General features: G+C 26.0%; 3 protein-coding genes across 14 annotated transcripts; 2 read left to right on the top strand and 1 right to left on the bottom strand.

Moving 5' to 3' along the window:
- Positions 1-1,775: 1,775 nt before the first annotated feature.
- LOC114120207 (epsin-2) lies at positions 1,776-10,470 on the bottom strand. 4 transcript variants are annotated; one of them, XM_027982040.2, is made up of 12 exons: positions 9,757-10,470; positions 6,461-6,547; positions 5,999-6,208; positions 5,722-5,943; positions 5,594-5,623; positions 5,114-5,159; positions 4,219-4,381; positions 3,986-4,139; positions 3,600-3,729; positions 3,386-3,535; positions 3,129-3,314; positions 1,776-2,795 (listed from the first exon to the last, which is right to left on the bottom strand). In XM_027982040.2, the coding sequence occupies exons 2-12, from the start codon at positions 6,545-6,547 to the stop codon at positions 2,659-2,661; spliced, it is 1,515 nt and encodes a 504-aa protein (XP_027837841.1). In that variant the 5' UTR covers positions 9,757-10,470; the 3' UTR covers positions 1,776-2,658. The 4 variants fall into 4 exon arrangements, with proteins under 4 accessions (XP_027837841.1, XP_027837840.1, XP_050061114.1 ...); XM_027982039.2 differs by having other exon boundaries at positions 3,986-4,142; XM_050205157.1 differs by lacking the exon at positions 9,757-10,470 and adding an exon at positions 9,403-9,421 and having other exon boundaries at positions 3,986-4,142.
- On the top strand, positions 10,305-13,517 carry LOC114120208 (putative nudix hydrolase 1). Of its 4 annotated transcripts, none has more exons than XM_050205204.1 (6): positions 10,305-10,442; positions 11,579-11,779; positions 11,844-11,989; positions 12,415-12,730; positions 12,795-12,943; positions 13,357-13,517. In XM_050205204.1, exons 2-6 carry the CDS (start codon positions 11,604-11,606, stop codon positions 13,509-13,511), a joined length of 942 nt encoding a protein of 313 aa, XP_050061161.1. In that variant the 5' UTR covers positions 10,305-10,442; positions 11,579-11,603; the 3' UTR covers positions 13,512-13,517. The 4 variants fall into 4 exon arrangements, with proteins under 4 accessions (XP_050061161.1, XP_027837844.1, XP_027837845.1 ...); XM_027982043.2 differs by lacking the exon at positions 10,305-10,442 and adding an exon at positions 10,598-10,727; XM_027982044.2 differs by lacking the exon at positions 10,305-10,442 and adding an exon at positions 10,614-10,732.
- A 3,209-nt stretch (positions 13,518-16,726) lies between these two features.
- On the top strand, positions 16,727-24,133 carry LOC114120230 (uncharacterized). 6 transcript variants are annotated; one of them, XM_050211067.1, is made up of 24 exons: positions 16,728-17,006; positions 17,085-17,237; positions 17,318-17,490; positions 17,563-17,640; positions 17,707-17,815; positions 17,877-18,051; positions 18,123-18,194; positions 18,338-18,561; positions 18,629-18,726; positions 18,795-18,935; positions 19,191-19,358; positions 19,418-19,557; positions 19,620-19,746; positions 19,816-19,935; positions 20,210-20,401; positions 20,464-20,586; positions 20,675-20,879; positions 21,240-21,396; positions 21,459-21,661; positions 21,736-22,193; positions 22,264-22,473; positions 22,529-22,728; positions 22,802-23,065; positions 23,128-24,133. In XM_050211067.1, the coding sequence occupies exons 3-24, from the start codon at positions 17,473-17,475 to the stop codon at positions 23,396-23,398; spliced, it is 3,753 nt and encodes a 1,250-aa protein (XP_050067024.1). In that variant the 5' UTR covers positions 16,728-17,006; positions 17,085-17,237; positions 17,318-17,472; the 3' UTR covers positions 23,399-24,133. The 6 variants fall into 6 exon arrangements, with proteins under 6 accessions (XP_027837875.1, XP_050067024.1, XP_050067025.1 ...); XM_050211068.1 differs by having other exon boundaries at positions 16,728-16,949; XM_027982074.2 differs by lacking the exon at positions 17,085-17,237 and having other exon boundaries at positions 16,727-16,949; positions 17,883-18,051.
- Positions 24,134-24,966: the final 833 nt, after the last annotated feature.

The raw sequence follows: 24,966 nt of genomic DNA on the forward strand, positions 1-24,966 counted from the left end.
AAAACGACGTGTTTCTTTATTTTTAGCTCAATTTTTTTTTTCAAATGGTAACAACTATATTTTTTAATGGATTCTTATAGCTTTTTTTTTTTTTAAAAAAAAAAAAGAATTTGATGTTAAATAATCATACATTTTGGTTTACTGTTTATTACGTTGACCCTAAACTTAAATAAATCGTATTTCTAGAGCTATAAGTAAATTGTTTTAACTATCTTTTAATGAAATTGTACACCTTTTTATAAACTTAAATTGAACATCTTATCAGACATCGAAAAACATTTGTTTGGAATAATTGCCTAGAAAACTGTTAAAGATATTTTAACATACAATTATAAAATAGGTAGGTACATACTTACTATTAATGTATGATCATAAAAAATCGATTAATTTAGTTTTTTATCCATAGTCATTTTGTTTATTTAAAATAGTTTAAATTTGGATACTTAATTAGGTAGATAATGATTATCATAATATTCAATAATTACAATAACATTGCAAATCTTTAATTAACACAGGTTATGGGTACCTACCAACTAATAATTTTTTTTTGTGACCGATAAGATTTTCAATTTAAGTTTATAAAAGGTGTAGAATTGCATTAAAAGATAGTTAAAAAATATTATTTAGCTCTAGAAATACAATTCATTTAAATCAATTTATTAAAGTTTAGAGTCAACGTAGTAAATAAACCAGTGAACCAAAATGTATGATTTTAACATCAGATTTTTTTTTTTTTTAAAAAGCTCTAGAAGAATCCATTAAAAAATATCTAGTTGTTACCATTTGAAAAAAAGTTGATTTTGATGATGGTACAACTGCTTGCTTAAAATTATTTTAAATTTTATAAAAAAATTGGCTATCCGTTAAAATCCGGACCATCTGAGTTTTGTTTGATCTATAGACTCTGATACAAAATACGAAAATAAATATAATTAATAGGTGATTTTTGATTAATTTTCTTGTCGAGATCGAGAAGCTAACATTTTGCAGTCTACGTTAGAAAACATTGCATTTACCGTAGGGAGTAAACATTACGCTTCACATATTTATGTAAATAGATGTTTACGCGTTCTATTATACACGTATATACCATATAACAGTTTTCATTTTGAAATAGTTTTATCGTTATATTATTAATAAAAACAACAACGTTGATATTATAAAAAAATTTAAATCGGTAAAGTTCTGTTGTATAGTAAGTGCGATATATCAGTGTACCCCGTTAGCCGTTATTGTTTAGTAAATAGGTCATTGCAATGAATGTGTTAAATTTGAATTTAATAATAAATCATTAAGTAAATACGTAATACATATTATAAATGTATAATAAAGGCACTATAAAAAATGATTCTGAATAGACGGTTTGCTAGCCTTTATTTCTAAGAATCTTTTATTATATCATGTATTATTTTATAATAGATGCATTAGTTGATAATTTTTCTATAAGTAATAAACTAATAAATGGTTGATTGTATCAATTTTATCCAGAAACTAAATGGGAACATAATAATATAATATTAAATATACTATCATTTCATTCTAAAACTAGGGATAATGAATGTAGGACCAGATTTCCTTTTAGGCCAGAAGCTCAAAGCTACTGTGAAACTTGTTTAATCCAAATAGTTATTCCTAGTAGGTTACTGTTGTGGTATAGTGGGTGCGTAACAGTATTTTGATAGAAATTTCCCACTCGTGTCTGTTTTAAACAAAGGAAAAAATAGGTTATCATTACTTAAAATCTATACTAAATAAAATAAAAACACCATTAAAAATTACTGTAACAAAATAAAATAATATATATTTAGGTATTATAAATACACCGGGCAATAATAAATGATTGAATAATAAAACAATTATTGTTATAAAAACCAACTGATGATAATACAATTATCAACACAGATTAAAGTTTTACAATATAATGTACCACAGGCAATGTCATCCACAATATTAATTAAATAAAAACTACGCGGATTTAAAATTGTTTAAAAAAATACAATACATCTCTCACTCGTTTTTACACCCACTAGTTTTATTTACATAGAAAAATATGCATGATATAGTGGGCATTTCAAAATCGGAACGTCTATAAATAAAATCTAAGTTATATATTTATGTATAAAAAAGGTATATTATATTCAGTGCGTTTAACAATAATAAAGTTTTTTTTTTTATTTTAAACACGTTGAGCTCAATATTGTGAATTAAAGAGTAAACCTTACATAATAATTCTATATTTTGAAAATCATAGGTAATAATAATTGCTAATGATACGTATTATGAAGTAGCTACTTATAAGGTATCTATCAAAAGTACTAAATTATTTTAAATGGCTTGTAAAAATACAAAATATTTTAACTATTGTTGAAAAATTTATATTTTTTCTCTCGTCCCTATACACATTTTGTATTTGTAATTAAATAACTTTTTTACTAATATACCTTATGATGGTAATTAATAATTATAAATTATAATTATTGTTAAAGCCCAAATTAATTTTTCCAAGCTCTTTTTCTTAATTTATTTACAATTTAAATAAGAAGAATAACATTTGACGCTTGAATATAATATTACTGGAAATTGGAAACAACCGTAAAAAAATATAACTTTGTTATTGTTAATCATTTGATAATTGATTAGAAGAGTACTTTAATTTTGCTACGACAAAAATGGATTAGGAGACGGCACAAGTGGTGGTGGCAAAGTCGAAGTAGTTGGACCACTGAATGTGGATGGAGCCGTTGGTTGATTGGCAAATGGAGGTTGTGGTGTTAAACCAAATGGATTTGCCATACCTAAAATAATTATAAAAAATGAACAATAGAGTAGATAATATAAAAAAAATAAATATAATATGTTTTTTTATATCTAAATGTAAATAATTATAAATAGTTCAAATGTGTTATTATTAACTTAAAATATATAAAAAACTGTTAAGACAAAAATTATCTATTATAATAAATTTGAGTTAAAAATATGTTTAGATCATCAATTGCAATATGAGAGATGTTAATAACTTAATTTGTTTGACCAACATTGGAGGTGAATAAGTTATAAACAATTATTTGATTATGTAATGATGTAATATTATATAAATGTTAAATTATTGATAAAGAAAATATACATACCCGGTGGCCGTATTTGTGCAACTGGTGCTGGATTAATAGGTGCTGTTACTAGGTTATCCAAATTTACTAAAGCAGAATTTTCCCCCAAAAAACTGTGTGGTGTCTTTTTACCCGATGAGGAACCTTGTGAAGTTCCTAGTAGTTCATTGTTTAAATGAGATAGGTCAAATGGATCAGGAGTAGGTTCTAAATAAATATCATTAATATTAAAACAATATACATAGATATTTATAAAAAAATTCTGATTATTTACGTACTCGTTTGTAATGATCGATTTCCTAAAAGAGCAAATTCGTCAAATTCTTGATTTGGTTTGCTTAAAGGTTGAGCAGTTGTCGCAGGAGTCCAAGGGTCTGGAGGAGTCATTGCTGCAGCTGATGAACTTTGTGATAACCAAGGATGTACACCTTAAAATAATATTTTCGAATTACATGATTCTATGTATCATAAATGTGTTTATTTTTTACTTACCATTATTTATTGCATTAGGCATTACATGAACAGGAGCATTGGCATTTTGTTTTTGTGTAACAGGTGACCAAGGGTCAACAGCTCGGTTGGGCGTTCCATTATTTAAATCTCCATTAGACCAATTTAAAGGCTGAAATTAAATGTTCAAATATATAAAATCACTAATAAGTAGACGGTAAAATTGTTTTTCATTACCTATAATTCATATATTTAATTGTATTGATAAAATATTATTTGAATAGGATATAAATATTAAATATATAACTATTTTTTAATTTATTTAATTTTAATAGATTTTGTTCATTTTATATAATATTCATGGCTTAAGAATAATTTATGAATTATTTTTTATATTCTTAAGGAGTTCTATTTTTGAATTATATTACCTGTGGTTGACTTTTTATTGGCATACCCCATGGGTCTGCTGTTGCCGATGCCGTTGCACCATTTTGATCTCCATCATTGTCTAGATCAATTCCCAAAAGGTCTAACATATTACTGCTCTTGCCACTACTACTATTAGCTCCAGATTCTGAACCACTACTTAAATATGATTTTTATTATTTAACCCAAATAATTATATACACTTTTTAATAACTAATAATAAATTTAAATTTACTTGAATTCATTTTCACTTTGAGACAATGCCAATTTTAATCGCACATCATCACTACGTCTTTTTTGTTCTTCTTGTTCTGCTTCTTCTCTTGACATAGCCAAAGCTAGTTGTAATTGTAATTCTTCTTCACCAACAGTTTGTGGACGCGCACTCTCTAGTTCCGCTTAAATAGATAAAACACATTATATTTAATGTTTAAATAATAATTTTACAAATGAAATACATGAATAACAACATTTTATTATTATTTGATATTTATTGTCTTTACTAGGATTAAAAAAGCATAAATTGTAAAAATAGAATTTTATATTCTTTTCTATCCAAGACAATGTATAACAAATTTTTATGTAACCCAAATTTATGAAGTAAATATTTAATTTATTAAAAAAATTTTACAATTAAAAGAAAAAAACACTGGTATTTTTTTATATTGATAAAAACTACTAAACAAATTAAAATAATAAAATAGCTGAACAGGAAATAGTAAATAAATGTTTGGACAATCATCTTGCTATGTTCACCTTGAATCAAGATAAATTGTAAATATTATAAATATGAAAACAAAATGTATTTGATTATGTAATGATTTCATGTAAGTTCATTAAAAAAAATGAATTTGTATACCTAACTAAGGAATAATTTTGAAGATGTTTTAAATTTATTATAATTATTTAATATTTTGTACTATTAAAAAAACTAACACTCAAGTTAAACATTTAAAAATCATTAAAGTGAACATAAATACTATTTTGAATCATTTCATAGTAATTATAGTCTTATATTTATTAGAAGTTCATAAATTTGGGATAAAATGTTGTTACACCAAGCTAAAAAATAGAAACAAGAAATTCTAATATTCTGAACCCTTAAAAAAATACAATAACAATCAACAAACCTTTTACAGGAGGTCGTGTATCATATAAACCATAGGAATCTCGGAACTACAAAAAATAAATAAACTATTATTTTATGATTTACAAAATTATGCATTTATACTTATAAAACTTATTTTAAATATAAAATAGTACAATGATTTTAATTTTTTTCCTTTTTTTTTTTTATATATATAAATATTATAACAATTGAATGATTATATATTTAGACTAGGTTTTCCAATTAATAATTAGTAAATTAAGGAAACTATAGTAATTGAACTATTTTAAAATTTATAATTTAAATAATCATAATATTACTATGATTTAAAAATAATTTATTGTTATACACAAGTATAATCGCTAAGTTGTTAATATTTTAATTACTAGTCCCAGAAGTGCCATTAAAAGATTAAACTATAATTATTATTACACAATTAGACATTAGTAGATAATACATGCATTTTTGTTGTAAACCATAAAATTTTATGTAATGAACTTACCAACGGATACTTGGGACTTTGTGGAGTTGTCTAACCAAATGTATAGCGTAAAAAAAAATAAATAAAATACATAATAACCACCACCATCATTAAATTACTAAAATATAATACAAATAAAAAATCTTTACATTTCCATCGCTGCCAAAACTAGAAATTTTTTGTGCAGATCGTTCTTTTGCTTTAATTGCACGTGCTCGTTCAGTTTTTAATCGTTCATCATCGTCTAATAAAGCTACAAGTTGTATAGCTGTATCTCTTACTCTTTGTCCTTTATCTTTATTATCTTCTATATGTTGAAACGTTTCTAATGTTTTAATAGCAAAACGATTTTCCTTACATTGTTGGGCAACCTTAGAACAATATAATCATCAATAAGATCATACTAAAAATATGGATTATTCATACTTTTTCACTGCCAGTCTTAATTAAATATTCTAGAAGAATAAGTGCTTTATGAACATGTCGCCAGTTTCGTCCATGATCATTAAGTCGTTTCCAAAGAATTGCCATAATTTCAGAAAAGGCAACTACATTATAAGTTAAGTCAGCAATTTCAGCCATTAGCGTACTGCTAGGACCCCACTGATCATTGCTGGTTGCCTCACGCACTTTTACCTATAATGCAATGCGTATATACAATTTTTTATAAACTTGTACCTAACTCAATTTATTTTGTTGTTAAATATAATACAATTATTTAAGTCATATTTTTGAAGCGCGACTAATAAGATTTAACATATAATAATCTAGGTCAAATTATTAATGATCATTTATTACTAAGGATGTTAGATTTATAAGAATAAATTAAGTTAATTTAACAATAAGAATACAAATTTATCAAAAAATAAAATTAAAAACCATACTAACCTGAGCATCAGAATAATTATGTGCTATATTTTTAATATTTCTTCTCAGCCCAGCAACATTAACTTGCATTTCTTCTCGCTTCTTCATCTAAAATTAAAAATATAAATTAGGTATATAATAGGAATTTAGAGTATACTATGTACAATTGAATTTTATTTAAAATTAATTTTTAACGAAAAAATAAGATTAAATGTTTATATAAATTATACACTTTAATTATACATTAAAAAAACCAATTAAAAGGATTTTGAGCAATACAATCATAAATTATTAATCTGGCTTATAACAGTAAATATCAAATGATTTAGATAGGTACATGCCAATTATACATGACCACGATAAGTATCTAGAAATGGAGTTAAATCATATTAAACCATACTTATTTAATTGCCGCATGCTAACGTTTGAATTCATTTATTTGAAATTTATAACAATGATTAATAAAATATAAAAGCATTGAAATATTTAATATACTTATATTGGTCTTATTTAAATGCTATCAATTATTATTTAAATATACAATTAATTATTTTAAATGTCAAGTATCTATGGTTAGTATTTATTTTTGTAGTAGTGCTTTGCATTTTATATTTAAATACAATTGTAACCTAACCCAGAATATCAAAATTTATTGATTATTGAAACCTTAAATTAGTTAAAGAAATGTAAATTTATATGTACATACTGTTAGTATTAAAACTAATTCAATACTTACAATGTTCATTGTTTTAAAGTTAATATTATTAACTTAATTAATACTTTATAGCTACCATCGGCGTACACAGGATTTTTTCAAGGGGGGTGTCATAATATACATGAATGGATGACCTTTTAGCACTTAAGAAAAAAAATACAATCACCAAAATAATAATTTTTTTTTTCAAACATTGTTAGTTATATCTGTGTATATTTTTTGGAATGAACCGTGATAACAGTTCGTTTTGAACTGTTAGTTTTATCAATGGGCAATAATATGTAACATTAATACTATTAGTGTATTTTTAAAAAGATACTTTAAACCACTGTATATCTTCTAAGACCGTGCTTTAAGCTATTTAATAATATCTTCCTGACAACCCCTCCTGCGTACATCACTGATACCTACATTTTACAATACATTATACCTATTCTTAAAATATATTTTATTCTTAAAATACAATGATTTAATATACTCAGTCAATAATACCATAACATTATTAACTTTATGACACATATTTAGAATATATAAAATTCTATTTACTTAAATGAATACAATCAATATATTTTCATGAACATTTTTAAGATGTTACTACTATATAACTTAAGTTTAAGTATTTAAATTAAGCTAATACCAACTAGAAATAGTAGTAGTTGTAAAAACATTAAGTTAACTTCTTTCAATTTGTAATAGAAGATAACTTATAGAATAGAAAAATAATTATTACATTATGCTTGAACTTTTAAAATTTTAAAAAAACATTATTTTTTCAGATTACTATAATTTATTTTACTAAGAAATTTATATAGGCTAGTAGGTAGTACGAAACAGGAATTTTTTATTAAAGTACATCCTTAAATTTATGTACATGGCTACAACCACTTAGACTTATTTTACAAGTGAAAGTAATAATAGGTACTATTTTTTTTAATATTAATATAAAAAGAAATAATTATACAAATTTTGCTGTTCAAATAAAAAATTTAGGTAAATAAAGTGTTAAAAATATTCAATATTAATAAATATAATATGATATTATTTTAATCATAATGTAATGCAAAATCTACTTTGGATGAAAATTTAATAATCTGAAACATTGAGGGGAAATACAAGGATATATTTTACACATAATTATTTTTTATAATCAAATGGTAGTCACTGATCAAGGCTATAGTCAAGGGAGGATTTGGTAATTAACCCCCCTTCCCTGAATTCATTCTTTTTTTATTATAACCAAGGTAGCAAGCTAAATACAAAGTATCAAATAAAGTTATTACAATAAATTAGAAAAATTAAAAATTAAAAAATATTTTTATTTTTTTAAAACCAGTTATTCAAACTATAACATAGATAATTGATATTAATACTTAGATAGGTATTAATTTTGTTTACAATTAGCAAATTATAAAAGGACAAATAAAAAACAATTGTGAAATAGGTACCTAACATAAATTATGGTTGGGATGATCAATAATTAAATGAAAAATAAATTTAAAAATATAAAAATTTGTCTTTAAATTAATCATGACATCAACAGTATACATTAGATATGTAGACAAATACCATTGTACTGAATACATTATTGTAATACACAAGATAAGCAAACAGAATACAAAATTTATCAAGGACACATTAATTCTTAAAAGAATTTTTGACTGGGAATACAAGTTTATCTTTAAAGTGCCTACTTATGAACAATAAGGCATGGTTATTAAAATATATAAGCAACCAATAATTAACAACTAACACTTATGCTTTACTCATTATTACTGGCAAATATAATTGTACACAGTATTATTAATAATGATTAATACATCAGGTAGACTATTGTGACAATTTTTAATATATCTACTATATCATTATAATGCAATAGTCGTTTCAGATTAAATAGGATTAGACTAACAAGTATTAATGTAATTATGAAAAGCAATATTTGTTTTGATTACAAGTAGGTACAATACGAGGTTAAAGAAAAATTTTTTATTGAAAGCATTATACGAGATAAGCAACAATTAAAGTGAATGCTGATTAGGTTAAACTCAACTCTAAAACCAGAGAATAATATGAATACAACTGAATAAAATATATACTGTATAAAAAATAAGTAGTTTAATTTGAATTCTGAAGGTAATCAACATTTTTATAATTTGAGAAACTAACATACTATACAAGCTCTTCAGTTTTTATTAATTGTGTCCTATAAGTTAAAAATTTTATTTGTAATACTTATTTCAGTCGCACTTACTATACAAGTAAATGTTGATCAATTCAAATATGGTTGATATGATAATATAGAACGTCCTATAGCCAGGTCTCTCGACTGGTTGTATACAAAACACAGAAGTTTTAAAGTTAAAATCAATATTGGCAGTTAAGACCAGAACTTCAAACCTCGTCCAAACGATACAAAACTATTAGTATCTACACAGTGATATAGGCGTTTAAGTTAATTAGTTATAGTGCGATTGGTCGCGTTTGTCAACATCAGCACAAAAAAACTAGACTAGACTTTTGGTTTAGGAAAAACCTAGGCAAACTTTGATACTACGTTTTTTTGAGTAGGAGGATGATAAAACACAAATCATTGCCAGTTACTCACCTCGATGACAACTGTTGACACGTTCTCGAGATTGGATAGTGTTTTCCGGTCAGACGACGACGGGCATAATAATAACACTGTTACGGTATGCACACGCGCAGCTGTGCGTGTGGAGTTACAGGAGAACGTCTCTAAAACGAAAAATCGCCAAAAACAAAAAAAACGCACTGAAGAAGGCGATTGTACCGCGAACCGAGTAAGATGCGTCGATGCACAAAAGCGAATAATACGGATCGACGTCCGCCGCTCAGAAAATCGTGTATTGTGTACGCCGAGTCTATTATAGAATTATTATTGTGTCGCAAGTATGGCTAATATACATATATATATATATATATAACTCGCGTATTTGTGTGTGCGTGTATGTGAGCGTTTTGCGCGATTACTGTCTACTGCTACACAACACACCTCTTCGCACGGTCCGCGGACGTCGTCCTCCTCTTTTTCGACTGTGCGATATTTTGTTATTATTATGAATGAAAGGCGGCGGGAAGAGAGTGCGCCACTGAGAGGAATCGCCGAGTTGCCACTTAGCGAGTAGTGAGCCACCGACCACTAATACTATTTAGTATTTACTACTACTACTATTACTACTATATACTACGACAACGGTATACGACACCGTTCGGAACACGTCTGCCCATCCTGTGTTTACAGTACAGTATGGCGGGGGCGGCGGGTCGCGGGTGAGTGTTCAATCATTTCAATCCGTTCCGCAGGCAGTCTGGCACGTCCGGGCAACGCAAAATTACCGAGCCCCCTCACTCCGCCGGCCAATGTTCTTGCCGAAAACGATGTCTTATCACTTATCACTTCACGATTTCGCGTTATCAGCAAACTTTTGTAGGCCGGTCGGTGTTTGACCTGTTGTGCACGACTGGTAGCCGCGGTTTTTTTTTAATTTTTTTAACGTTTCAAATTCTAAACTTTCAAGCACTACTGCACTGCAAGTTCCTCATCGGCGTCGGGTGGTAATGTACATTTCATTATGTATTAATATTGTTTGTTCAATTATCTTATTAACTTTGATGGTATCGTGATTTGTGTTGTTTAATATTTAATAAATATGTATTTTAATTTATTAAATGTTTATACTATTCTGGAATAATAGTATTTTTCTTACTAATTTTTTTTTGTTACTACCTTTTTTTTTACCTTTCTTTTGTTACTTACCTTACTTGAGGTACGCAGGTACGCTCGTTACCTTTTTTTATAAATTTGTTGGTTTTTGTATATAATTATACATCTCACTGTCAAATTTGCCTGTTGGGTTTTCATTATAGTTTATAATTAGGTATACGTCTTTATCTTTGCCCAATTTCTAATTAGATCGTTATTAATGTCATGAAATATTTTTCCATTACTTATTTCTATTCATATTGATAGACAATACTGAATATTTTTATAATATGTGTACTACCTATATAATCTTTAAGCACCTAAGTAAAAAGTCGAGTAAAAAGTTAAGAAGTATTAGATACCAATTTTACATTTTTCTTATATTTCAAAATCATATATTATGACATGACTATTATAGACTCATAATATTTAAGGCATGGGTAATGATATATATAAATAGAGTATAGACTTCTTTGATAATAGTAGTTGTCTATATATATTGTTAAGAAGAATAAGAATTTACTGGAAATAATGATAAAGTTATTGTTATGTTCTCTAATGCTTACTCTTTTAGTTCAATAGTATACTTAAATTGATCAATTATTTCTTAAGTTCAGTTAGGCAAATAATTATTTTAAGAAACTATTTACAATTATATACTATTTATGGCTGTATTATTGTTACTTAAGTTTTTTTTGTCTAGAAAATTAAAATTGGAATAATCAAACATGTTGGAATATCCTACATTTAAATCTTATTCTCGTAAACTGTTGACATTAACATTAATATTTAAAAATGATGAAATCTTATTGGGTATGAAAAATCGTGGAATGGGAAAAGGTAAATGGAATGGTTTTGGTGGAAAAGTAGAACCCAATGAAACAATTGATGACGCTGCTAAACGGTAAATAACTTTTATATAGGTACAATTTAAAATAATAAAAATATTTTATAAATATTTATTTTAGTGAAGTAAAAGAAGAATGTGGATTGGATGTCATATCTATGGAAAAAATTGGTATTATAGATTTTGAATATGTAGGTTCTAAAGAAATATTGGAAGGACATATATATTTTTGTGATCTATTTGAAGGTGACATAATTGAATCTGATGGTAAGAATAAAATATTTTTATATTTATTAGTTATTACAAATATTATTTTAGTACAGTATACTCTCGATTATCTGCTATGTGGATTATCCGTTGTCTTCCACGGAATCATCTACATACATATGTGTGTATAAAAAATACATATATATCTTTACATTATACATCATTATTGATTTAATTGGGTTATGAAAGCCGATTACTCGATAACGGCGTAAAATACAATATGCTTGTTTAATATTAACACATTTTGGTAATTTTTGATACGATTATGAAAAAAAATCATTTGTGGATTATCTGCGGAATTTGCTTATCCGTGAATGCCCTCAGCCCTGCCATTCTATTCTACGAATAATTGAGAATACACTGTATATTATATACAAAACATACCTATTACTAAACAGATTAATAAATAAATAATGTTATTTTAGAAATGGCGCCTATAAAGTGGTTTAAAATTAAAGACTCTCCGTGTGATACCATGTGGATTGATCATAAATATTGGTTTCCTATGATATTGAAAAAAATTCCATTTAAAGCACATTTCAAGTATTTAAATGACGATACAATGATAGATAGTACCATTATATTATCAAATACCGTGAATAAGACCAGGGAAACTTGGGTTAATGTTGTTGTTAAAAAAGATAATCAAATACTTAAACATAAAAATATTGATGAATCAGAATACTTAAATAAGCATGAACAAGTTATGACAGGAGAGTCTATAGAAAATGCAGCCTTAAGGTTAGCTTAACATATAAATAATAACTAATAAGTAAATATTGACGAAGAGTTTTTATTGTTTTAGATATTTAAAAATGCATTATGAAATAACTACAGAGGAAGTGCAAAAAATAGCCGTTGTCAACATTGAACTTATCGATAAGCCATATATTCAAGAAATTCAATTTTTTGTTGTAGACATTTCAAAATCAACAAATGCTACATTAACTAATGGTAAATTTTTCAATTAATTACTCAGGCTGTTTAATAGTTAGTAACAGTGTACAGAGATAAATAATACTTATTTAAGGAAAGTTAGGGTATGTTAGATGTTATTAATAATAATATTTGGATGATTTTTAGTTGTGATTATGTATGAATACCTTTTTGTTTTATTATTTGAGGGGGTTGCAGAAAATAAACAATAACTTCATATAGTTCATGCCTGTTTCATACATTTTTCATTTTTTTTTTTTTTTCATTAATTCATTTTACTCTGACACAAAATTGAAAAGTGTACCTATTCTGCTTCTATCTCTAAACTACTCAATTTTTATTGTGAAAGTTTTTGCGACAAATTTAGATAGTACTATCTTAATTTGTGGTTTTTGCTTTATGAAATATTAAAATGTTTATGTTTTATTTAGATTATCAATGGTTTGATATAAGCAACTTACAAGCTAAGAAATTATGGCCAGATGATAAGTTTTTGTCAACACTATTTATGATGAAACCATTTAATGCATATTTTCTTATTGACAATGATAATGTATTATGCAGCAAATATAATAACAATGAATAGAGTAAATTGTTTATTTATTAAGTAGGTATGATTTTAAGTTTAGACTAAACCATTGGTATACCTAGAAATATTTTATGGCTGAGGCTTCATTGTCCAATAGGTACTCAAAAATCAATTTATTTAAATCTCAATAAAGTGAAACCATCATTAACACAAATTGGTTTGTTGTCCTTTGAACATTCCTAGTAAAATATTGTACGATTCAATCTTATTTAACTATACAGTTTCAAGTTAAATTAAAAATTTTTTTATTTAAATAGCTCTTAGTTATACTAAAAAAATTATTTATACCCCTAAATTTGAGTTATTATTATTATTTAATCATCAGTCTCTAAGTTCAAGTATAGTTTATTTAATATTACTTCATAAAGTCATAAACATATTTTATGTGGGCAGCAAGCTAGCTAGTGTATTTAATTATTATCAATTTAATTGATAGGTAGTAGGTAGTAGGTAATTATTGAAGAGTAGTAATATACTATAATAATACTAGTTATTGACTAGTATAATATTTTGTTAAGTTATTAAGTACTTACAGAAATAATAATAATTGTTAAAAGTATCAATTACAACACTAATGTAGTTATGTCTGATAATATACGCTATGACCTAGGATGGCTAGATAGCCAGATATGTGTTAGAACTTTAATTATATTAATTTGCTAATAGGAAGTTGTACTCATATATTATATTTTCTCCATTCTGTTAATGCATTATGTATAACATGGCCAATTTTACATTCAAATAATCCTTGGTGTTTTTTTTTATTATTATTTTGAGTCAACCTATTATAAAATTTAAAGTAATATTTTTATTTATTAAATTTGGACTTATTTAATTTTGATGCAATTTATGAATTGAAAAAGGTGAGCATTGCAAATTGGCCCCTAAATTGTTATAGGTCCCCACAACACCGATAACATCAATGGTATAATTAAAAATTTTCCTTAGGTGGGAATTAATTTTTTTTAGTAGAAAACTTGATTACTTCTCAAAAAAATACCAACTTTTTTGAAAAAAAATATTTAGGGTTCAAATTAAGATAAGTATACTAACCCCATAATATGTAATTTTAGCACTACCACCCAACTTTCATAAAATTTGCAAAAAAATTAATTAATATTAATTATTATTACATTTTCTTCAAAAACAATAATAAAAATTATATCATTATATTATTATTATATAATTGAATTTTTATTTTGTTTTCTATGTATAATATAGAATATTATTATACAATATGTACAAGTACAATCATAAGCGTGCATAGAAATTACTGGTAAGTTTATCATACATAATACATTGACTATTGACATTTAACATTAACAAATTTAAATATGGTAACCTCATTTAACAATATTTACCATAGTAAAAAAATATTTTATTACTAATAAGTAATAAATAATAATATTAAGATTGCTTATAATGCAATACCTAACTTTGATAGGAAGACACCATACCCGCATTTGTTGTCTCCATTTTATACAAGTATGTAACAGCAAATTTATGGTCAGCAGATCACGTTTAGCCCCGTTACTTTAGAAATTGGATTGAATAGACTTTTATGAAAATTGATGGTAAAAACATAATATCTGTGTTGGTATGCTGGTTTTTTACAATCATTAAATTTTAGCTAATTAAGGGCAGATTTTGTAAACTGAAATCAACTAGTGTAGTTTGTGATAGGATTCAGTGCTTGGATAGCAGTAACTAACAACAGCAGCTACTGCATGATTTGTCGATTTATATAACTAATAATATTATATCTTAATTTTTCAAATATTCTTATTTCTTACATTTTACCATTTACGAATGTGTTGAAGTGATCATGTTTAATGAATATTAGGAAGGGGGAGTTTTCAGAGTAGTCAAGTGTTTACTCTAATTACCCCATGTGCATGCTTATGAGTACAATGATCAGCAGTGGTGTTCTCAGGTTATTTCAATGGTGGGGGGGGGGATGAAAAAAAGTGGTTACACAATAAGCCAATAAGGGTTACCAAAAGTAGACAAAATGTGTATTACTTATATCAAGAAAATAATGAACCTTGGGGGGGGGGATCTATCCCCCAAACTCCCCTTTTGTGAGAACGACTATTCAAAACATGGTTGAGACTTGAGATCAGCTATGTTGGAAAAAAATTAACTAGTCTTGTCCTTTTAAATATTCACCATGATATTAATATCGATATCACTTAAATTATTGATATATTTTTAAAAACCAAACTAAAATAAAATTAGAGTTTTAATTATAATTTTGGATCTATATGTTTATGTGTTAGTATAAGTACTTATGTATTTTAAAAATGTATAATTATTATGCGATGAACAGTCCTATATTATAATTATTAACTTACTATAGAATATGATTTTTATTATATGAAATCTCTCTCCCCCTAGTAAATACCTTGGTTTTAGAAGTTTTCAACAAAACTGTCAATTATGTTATTAATTTATTATAAAGCATTATAACTTACTCATCTTATAATTTATAAAAGACAAATAATGATATAAATAATCTGATATTATATTACATCGAAAATGAAACAATTTTCATAAGTACAAAATTAAGATGTAAAAAAGAAAAGTTTGTTAGTTAGTGTCAATCTAATCTACAATTATATTACTGTAAAAATACATATTTAAATTAAACTTATGTAATTTAAAATTATTTTACATACCAACCAAATGACTAATTATTACCTATTTAAGGGTGAGTTGCATAAAGACCAATATATAAATGTGTTTATGCCTCTGTAAATTGTAACTCTAAAAAAGTCTAAAAAGTCTGAATTTAATAATTCACTTTTATAACTTAACACATATATTAATTTGTGAATTGTGTCGTTATTTTTTCGTGATTTAAAATTGTAATTACAATATTATAACTTATTGTAATTAAAGATACTACTATACTAAATAATATACTATGGAACCACAAATAGATTATAATATCTATATAATTTCATCTATTCTGTAGACTATCTCATAGAGAGCATGACAAAATAGATCTATTTTTTCATGATAGAGAGTAAGGGCCGAACTGTACTCATCCCATCCCATTACTCTACGTAGTATGTACTATCTTCACTCTTCAGATATATTATCTGATATTACTCCATTATCTATGGGTATACTATCTTAAATCTTGCTATCAAAGAATCAACACATTTTTTCGGACAATATAGGTATAAAAAAAAAGCAGCCACCGATATCAGTATAAAATATATCAATCTTTAGTTGTTGTTTTTTTTTTATTTATTTATATATATATCAATACAGTTATCAGTTAAGACAACAAACAAGAACAAAGTACAAACTTTCAATACCTAAACTTTGACAATCGACAATGAGCACTCTTATAGTCATAATATGACATAATTATTACGATTTATGATGATTTCTATTCTATACAGAAGTCGATTTAGCGATCATTTGGTATGTTATGTTTGATAATTCAAAAATTTTTTTTTTAAATATTGTGCTCTCTGTGTGGTAAGTGTTTAATGTTCGTGATCCATGCTATATAATAATTGAATTAACCTCTCACTAAGATAGTATACACTGTTATAGTTTAATTTGCGGTATTATTCATCACATTTTTATTCCACATTCTCACCATATTTCACATCTGGAAAAGCAATTACCATCAATACCATCTATAGTACACCTCTGTCTCTGTGAAACCAATTTATTTTCCAATGTCTTCTTCTAATGATAACTTAGGTGTAATAAGATATTCATGATACATCTTGTATAGCTGTATCATGCAAATAATGAAATTAAAATTAACTATGTTTTTTTAGGTTCAATTATAAGTGCACAACGTCGAGATGACAAGCTTGATTAAATACTGTAGATTCTAGTTTAGAATTTAAACTAACTACAGTATTTGGCCTAATAAATGAAGTTAAAAAGTTATTAGTGTAATTTGACTTAATTTAACTGTCAACTAATTGAAATGTCTTTTTTGCCAGAGGTAATTTAATTTAATTTGTTATGTACATGTATATTAGTCAGTAATAATAATTGTGTGTATTTCATTTTTTAGAAAGAGCCTTTAAAGTTTGATGTAAATCTTTGTGGAGCTCCTGAGGAGATAGTTCACTTAGTGGATAATATTAAAAAAGTACAGTTGAATTTTAAAGAATTAGAAATATTTTAATTTAAATAACATTATAGTAATTTTTTTTAGGTAGGAGAACAATTTTTATATCATTGGAAAACATTCCCTATAATTTTACCACCAACAGCTATTACAACAAAATGTCAAATAAATGGAAATGATTCAGCATATGGGCCAGGTGAACATTACTTTTATAACTTACTATATAAATGATAAATATTTATTTACTTTTGTTTTAGGTGCAGAATCAAATTGTACCTTGGCAAGGCGAACCATAACATCTATTCGTTCCATCAATTGTCGAGATTTATTTGTTCCGCCATCTTTTGACGAATTAGATGCAGTGGCTGTAAATACCAAAGGTGAACCTAGGCATCTAAATAGCAAACAACTAGAATCTTTACGTGAACGCGGGTAAGTTCAGATAAAATATATAATATTTTAAACAGTTTTTATATGGATCTTAAAATTATGTTATTATTAAGTCTGGACAAGGATATACATGGAAAGCCAAAGAAGTTGAATTCAAAACAATTGGATACTATACGTAAATTAGGGTATGTCAAGGATTTGACAAAACTTTAGGTTGTTGGTTATTGTTTGGTTTTTGGCTTGTGCATTTATTTTAGTTCTGCAGTTCATTTTTTGTATTTAATTATTTAAACTTTATAAACTGACATTCATTATTTTATCTTTAAAGAGAATTTGAAGTGGCTAGTATTAACTTTGTTGGCCAAACACACAAATGGAGATTAACAGAATGGTTACAAAAAGGAACAGAAAGAAATCGGGAAACACTACTAGATGATTTAGCTTTTGCTTTACAATTTTTGTTAGTGACTGCAAGAGCTAGGCTATTTTCACATTTTTTTAGCATTGCAGAATCTATAAAAGCTATACTAACTGGTGTGATAAAATTAATTGGTAAGAATAAATTGAAATTAAATACTTGATTTCTTTTAAATACAAATTTGAAATTTTATATTCTTAGATATAATATTTGGAGTACCTTCTTTACAAGCACATAATTTACCAGAAAAAATAAGAGAAGAACGATGCCGTTATTTGGTTGCCGAATTAATTTGTCGAGTATGTTAATCCATTTGGAACAATACAATTTTTAATAAATAATACTCTTCTAATATTAAATATTACAGCCTGAATTAGAGCATGCCTTGGAACATTTAATAAGTTTTGTTCGAAAACAGTTGCGAAGAGCCGCTACAGAAAAATTTGAACCATCAAAAGAAGCAATGTGTCCTCAGATTCCTATTCCTTATCAGTTTTTGACTCCAAAAGTATTATTATTAAGTATTAAATACTCACTGTGGCAGATTTAAGGAGAGGGTCAGAGGGGCCTGGGCACCCTATGGTCATATAATAATATATTTTAAAATGCCATTATACTAATATAAGTATTTTAATAAAAATATGTACTTATGTAAAAAAAATATTGAACCCCTCACCCCGCCCCAAAAAAACAAAAACCTAGATCTGCCACTTAATACTCATATTCTTTTTTTAAAATTAAAAATAAAACATTTATATTACAGCGTGAAGAAATTGATTTGAGGCTTTTTGATAGAGATATAATGAAAAAAGCATTACCTGTGATAATGGGGTTGTTAGAACGTGAAACACGAGGTTGGTTTCTACATTTTAGAGAAAAACTTATTTATGAATTAAAAACACAAAAGTTATCAGATGAAGAGATTGAAAAAGTAAAACATTGATAAAAAGTCTTATTAGTATTGTATTAATTTATTTTATTTTACTTTAGGCGGTTAATGAAGCTGTAATGAAAGAGTATTTGCAACGTGTATACAAAAGTATAGTTAATAATGTAGAACTGCAGATGTTGGGTGATGGAATTCCTAATCTTTTGATCAACCAAGCACAATGCATTGTTCTTATGCACCGGTAAAATTTTTCTAAATGCAACACTTTACATTCATAAATATTAATTCAAAATATTTTGATAGAGCTGTTGAAAATGTACAAAGGAAAATAATTAAACAAAAAAACACACTATCTCAAAGAATGCAATACACTTATCCTGTATTATCACGTATTGGCCCTTGGATGAGAGATAAACAAACCATTGCTGAGGTTGTAAAATTATTACTTAATATTTTTATTTATTGTAAATTTAAATGTATATTTTTGTGTTTATATTAGGAAAAATTTATTCAAGAATGTCAATGGAGTGCTCATGAAGAAGCATTAACTCTTTGTAAAGAATATAAATTACATCAAGCTGTTTATTTTTTACAAAGAGATTTGGCTTTTATGAGAGAAGTAAACATAATTTTAATTATTTTATATTTTACTATCTTTGTACACCTTATATTTACATAATAGGTTTTATACTACACGACACATTAAATTTCTGTTAAATTCTTGTTTTTCTATAATTATTCATAATGAAGTGATGTTTTATAGTTAATAGCTAAGAACATGAAAGAATTTAATAACTAGACTAAATAGACTCTATTATTGTAAATAAATATGAATTTAAGTGATCATTGCTAGTTATCAATTAAAATTAAATATTAATAAATTATTCATTTAGAGAGAACCAGTTTTATCAAAAGAGCTTAAAGCTGTTAAAATTCCAACTAGAACTTTTAATTGGTTAACACAAATTTGGCTTCCAAAGAATTGGATTGTACGAAGATCATTCCAAGGTCAATCAGAAATAATACCAACTGTATTAAGTTCAACAGCAACAGCTATAACAACACCTAGGTCTAATCCCAGTCAAGTATGGATTACAAATATATTATTGATCTTATGATTTTGTATCATAATTTATGAAATGTTTAGGCTGTATTTTTGGTTGAAAAAGAAATTACCCACACAACCACCACAAGATGGCCATTCTGGAGAGTTATTAACTTCCTATATCGTACTTGGACATGGACATGGAATGCTATGTTTTTCTTTGGTGTTAGTCATTTAAAAACTTAATGTTTTGTTCTTAATACTTTTCATTTATAACTCATTCTTATTTTATTAATTTTTATTTTATAAACAGGTGGTTATACCGTGGTGTAGTCCTGTTAGTGTACGTTCTTTGTTTTATTCAGAATCTTTTTATCCAGATTTAGAATTATCTCAAGTAAATGGTACATTATTTCCTAGAAAATCATCACTCACTTCAACGCTCATATCTAGATTAAATTTACTTTGGCGGCACATATCAAAAAGTCGAACTCATTTTGAAACAAAACCTGATACAGGTAAATTTCAATAAATATTCAATATTAATGAATTTAGCTCGTTGTATACAATTGTCTAAATACAATTTTTCTCATTTTATTTATTCGTCCCTATTGTATTTGTCAATTGTCACAATTTGCTGTTTAAATGTAATTACTTAACTTTATTTTTGACTTGATTTAAACTTTTTCCAGTCTCTTTAAACTTTGTCCTTGTTTATCCATAATTATTTTTTTCCCATTTGAAAATTCTTATATTCTGATTCCTGCATTTTGTTTAGAATATGTTTATTTTTTTATAATTAAAAAATGTTTTAAAATGTCATTTTTTTAAAAAAAAATAGTACTAAAAATTTCGATAATATTTATTTTTACTTTTAGGGTTTATTGGTAAAGGAATGACAAGACACTTAAATCGAGCTTGGAACTATGTAATCAAAGGTATATTGGGCACTTTAGCTATGTTAATTGTATTTCCAATTATATGTCTCTCTGCAAGTTTTGGAAGTCTTATGGTGGCATTAACTGGTCCATTATGGTGATTATCTTATAATTTATTTTAAAATTATTAAAAATGATTAAATAAAAATGTATTTGCAGGATGCCTTTGGTTACATTATTATTACATGTGTTCAATGGGTTAATTTATGATTTGGACTCTCCTGCTGAATGGAAAAACAGATATTTTGTTGTGATTGAAGCAGTAGTGTGGAATATGTTTTTTCAGGGCATTTTACAACCATTGATAGCGTGTTTAATTGCTTTTATATTTTGTCCAATTGTTACAGTAATCTTATTTATCGGTAATATTATTAATTTATAATATATAAACAACATTAGTTTGTTTTAAATATTTTTCGTTTATTTTTTTTTATAGTTGCTCTATTGAGATATTGGTTTCGCTTAGCATGGGATAGTATAATATATCATTTGGTGATTAAAAAACGTGGACGAATACCAGCATGTGATAGTTTCATCGTCAAACGTGTTGCTGGTCCAGGTATGGCATCAGATTATTACTTTCAAATTCGTCCTGAACAAGCTTTAGCTGCCTTTGAGGCTAAAATGGAGTTGGATGAACTTAATGCATATCAAAATCTTATGGAGCAAAAAATTCAACAACCTCAAAAAGATTTTGCTCGCTTTGTTGATGTGTGTTTTGGACCATTTAGTGCACATTTAGCCAAAAATGGAGCTTATCGAGTGCTGGAAAAAGAAGCACAAGATTTGATGACAGCACTTCAAGATAAATTAGAAAGAAGATTACGAGAACTTCAATCTGGTTTATCAACCACTCTAAAATCAAAAATTAGATTAACCTCAAAGGATCTTAAAGTAAAATTTTTGTTATAATTTAACTATATAAATATTTGTATGATGCTTATAATTTTGAAATTATATTTAGGTTACAGTTGCTTTAGCATCAAAAATGTTGGAATATTGGTATCCTCAACATGTAATGCAAAAGTTGTCGATTAGTGAAGAAGAATTTTGGGAATCTAAAGGTCTTTCAGTAAATGATTGGTCCGCTCTTGCTGTTGTATTTCTTACAGATATATTTAGTTTAGATTTTCTTACACCATTGGATGATGCAGATACTAAATTTAAATTAGAAGTAATAAATATTAAACATAAATATATTCAAATTTTTAATTTTATATTCTCCTTAGGCTGAACAGAGTGTAGATTTATCACGTTTTTATAATGCTGTTCAAAGTATTAATATTGATGGCCAATGCTCAGAAATGTTGGGCCCGTTATATTCGTCACGTGGAAACATTCAAATCCAATCTCCATACTTAGAAATTTCAGCTTTTAATCCTCGATCAAAATTACTACATTGCAAATTCAAAAAATTAGATAGTGCTTGGTATATATATATATCTATGTATATTTATATTCACAAAATTTTTAATAAAATTAATTTATATATTTTTTTTTAGCAATAGTATTACGTACACAATGTTATTAGGCGGTCGTTTTAAAACTGGTACTCGCAAACACAAAGCATACTTAAAAACTAATTCTATGCCATCTCAACGTAACAAATCTCGGCCATGGAAACGAATACAACAGACATATATGGCAGATAAAATGTGCATACCATTACCTGTTCCTCATCCAGCCCATATAGCATTAATAATATACAACCGGGATTCTGAATCTCCCATTCCTTTAGAATCTGAAAACTGCATTGGAATTTTAAGGTCTATATTACTTAATAATATTAAAAGCTGACAATCATATTCATTTTATTTAAAATTTTTAGAGCCTTAGAAGATCGAACATCTGATCCTACTTCAACTGATTATATTCCAGCTAGTAGTTTTGATAGTGCAGATTCTCGTAGTTCACTGACATCAGAAAGTGTCGAACCAGAAGAACAAAATGTTAATGTATATAACTGGCAACGTGATGATTGGATGTTGCGAACGAGACAGACTGGAGCTGTACGGGTAGAATTAGCATCACCTGAAGACATAAGTCTTGATTCTGAGTCTACGAGAGTTGTGTTTGGTACATTAGGAACAACTGTATGACTGAATTAGTTTATACATAGATAAATTATATCCATGACAAATAATGCAATAAAAATAAGTACTTATATTAATTTAAAATATACACCAAATAGTTAATTATAACAATGCAACAAAAATTAGTATCTACTTATTTAAATTTATACTGAATTATAAAAGAAAATTCGTAATAATCAAATGATTTAATAAATAATATGTATATAGATGTATAATTTTTCTTATTTATTATAAATCTCCTCGCATTTTTTTAATACCTAAAGTTAATTAAAGTATAATATCTACTTCTAAATAATTATCTAGTCATTGTAATCTGTGTTTCAATATTTAGTTTTCTTTTATATTAATATTTTTTCTCATTGGCAAAACTCTTAAAACTAATAAAATAAAATATTAATACATTAATCTTTATCTTTTATTACTTGTTATACTTAATTTTAAAGTCTTCTGTTTTCTTTTTTCTTTGTGTTTGTGCCAAAGATGTGTTTTCTCAGCTTATATAAATTTATGTTATACTATAATATAATATGTATGCTTATTGTAATTTACTTTGACTTATGTGTATTTTTTTATTATTTTACATTGGTATAGTTTATTTTTATTTTTTTATTCAAATATTTATTTAATACTCTAGAAATGTTAATCTTAACATAATATTTATGTTTTATAGATTATTATCATTATAATATGTTTATGCTTAATTTTTTTATTTAAAAAAAAAAAAAATTAATATTATTTATATTTTATGAATATGTATTAAATATTATGTACAATATTTGTAACCCAAGTTATTGGTTGTGGCTGATTATATTAAATTCGGCAAAGTTTTATAACTTGTAATATTATAATATAATGATTCAAGGATAATATATTCAACAAACATTAAAAGTTTGAAAAATTGTTAATTATTTAATTTTTAACACAATTTTTAATTCTGCTTGTTCATAACATTCTCTGTGTAGATCATTTGTATGCACTTATGTACTTTTATTCTTTACATAAAATACTATATAGATATAAATATAAAATAAACAAAATTTACTATGAAAAATTAACATTACTTTTAACTAACACTTATATTACATTCATGTAAGTTTGTTATGTTTATTATCTGTTATAATGCAACAGTAATTCAATATTATAATAATGTATTTAAATTTAAAAAATTATGAGCTTTACATAGACTTATAGCAATTTTAATGAACTAGGCTTATATGAAGTTTCTCAAATGAGAAATTGATACTTAAATAAATGATTTCTATTTTTATAATTATTTATTAGTATTAGCTACTTTAAATATTAATTAGATTTTTATTTTCTGAAAAATTAACAGTTACGACCTTTTTTCAAGTTACTAAATACTTTTCCAAAAATGTTAACATTTTTATTTGTGAATAATGTTTATATTCTGATAAAATTAATTTTTTATTTTTAAATTATACGTTCAACAACTTCAAAACTTAGTATTTACTTTATTTTAATTGATACGGAAAAAATGTTTCTTGTAAAATTCATTTCTTTTTAAATTAATAGAACCAAATTAAATAGTTGTTTAAATATTCATGGATAAATTG

This window comes from Aphis gossypii, chromosome 1, assembly GCF_020184175.1.
Source record: "Aphis gossypii isolate Hap1 chromosome 1, ASM2018417v2, whole genome shotgun sequence".
NCBI classification, from domain to species: domain Eukaryota; kingdom Metazoa; phylum Arthropoda; class Insecta; order Hemiptera; family Aphididae; genus Aphis; species Aphis gossypii.

What these genes read in the sequence shown, in the direction of transcription:
- LOC114120207 (XM_027982039.2), bottom strand. Translation starts at nt 6,547, where the DNA reads ATGAAGAAGCGAGAAGAAATGCAAGTTAATGTTGCTGGGCTGAGAAGA. An exon ending in GTTTTGGCAGCGATGGAAAT is followed by an intron (nt 5,624 to 5,721) that starts GTAAAGATTTTT and finishes ACATTTGGTTAG; the next exon opens with ACAACTCCACAAAGTCCCAA. An exon ending in TGCACAAATACGGCCACCGG is followed by an intron (nt 2,796 to 3,128) that starts GTATGTATATTT and finishes TAATTATTTTAG; the next exon opens with GTATGGCAAATCCATTTGGT.
- LOC114120208 (XM_050205204.1), top strand. Translation starts at nt 11,604, where the DNA reads ATGTTGGAATATCCTACATTTAAATCTTATTCTCGTAAACTGTTGACA. An exon ending in ATTGATGACGCTGCTAAACG is followed by an intron (nt 11,780 to 11,843) that starts GTAAATAACTTT and finishes TATTTATTTTAG; the next exon opens with TGAAGTAAAAGAAGAATGTG. An exon ending in AAATGCTACATTAACTAATG is followed by an intron (nt 12,944 to 13,356) that starts GTAAATTTTTCA and finishes TGTTTTATTTAG; the next exon opens with ATTATCAATGGTTTGATATA.
- LOC114120230 (XM_050211067.1), top strand. An exon ending in ATAAACAAACCATTGCTGAG is followed by an intron (nt 19,747 to 19,815) that starts GTTGTAAAATTA and finishes TGTTTATATTAG; the next exon opens with GAAAAATTTATTCAAGAATG. An exon ending in AAAAAATTAGATAGTGCTTG is followed by an intron (nt 22,729 to 22,801) that starts GTATATATATAT and finishes ATTTTTTTTTAG; the next exon opens with CAATAGTATTACGTACACAA.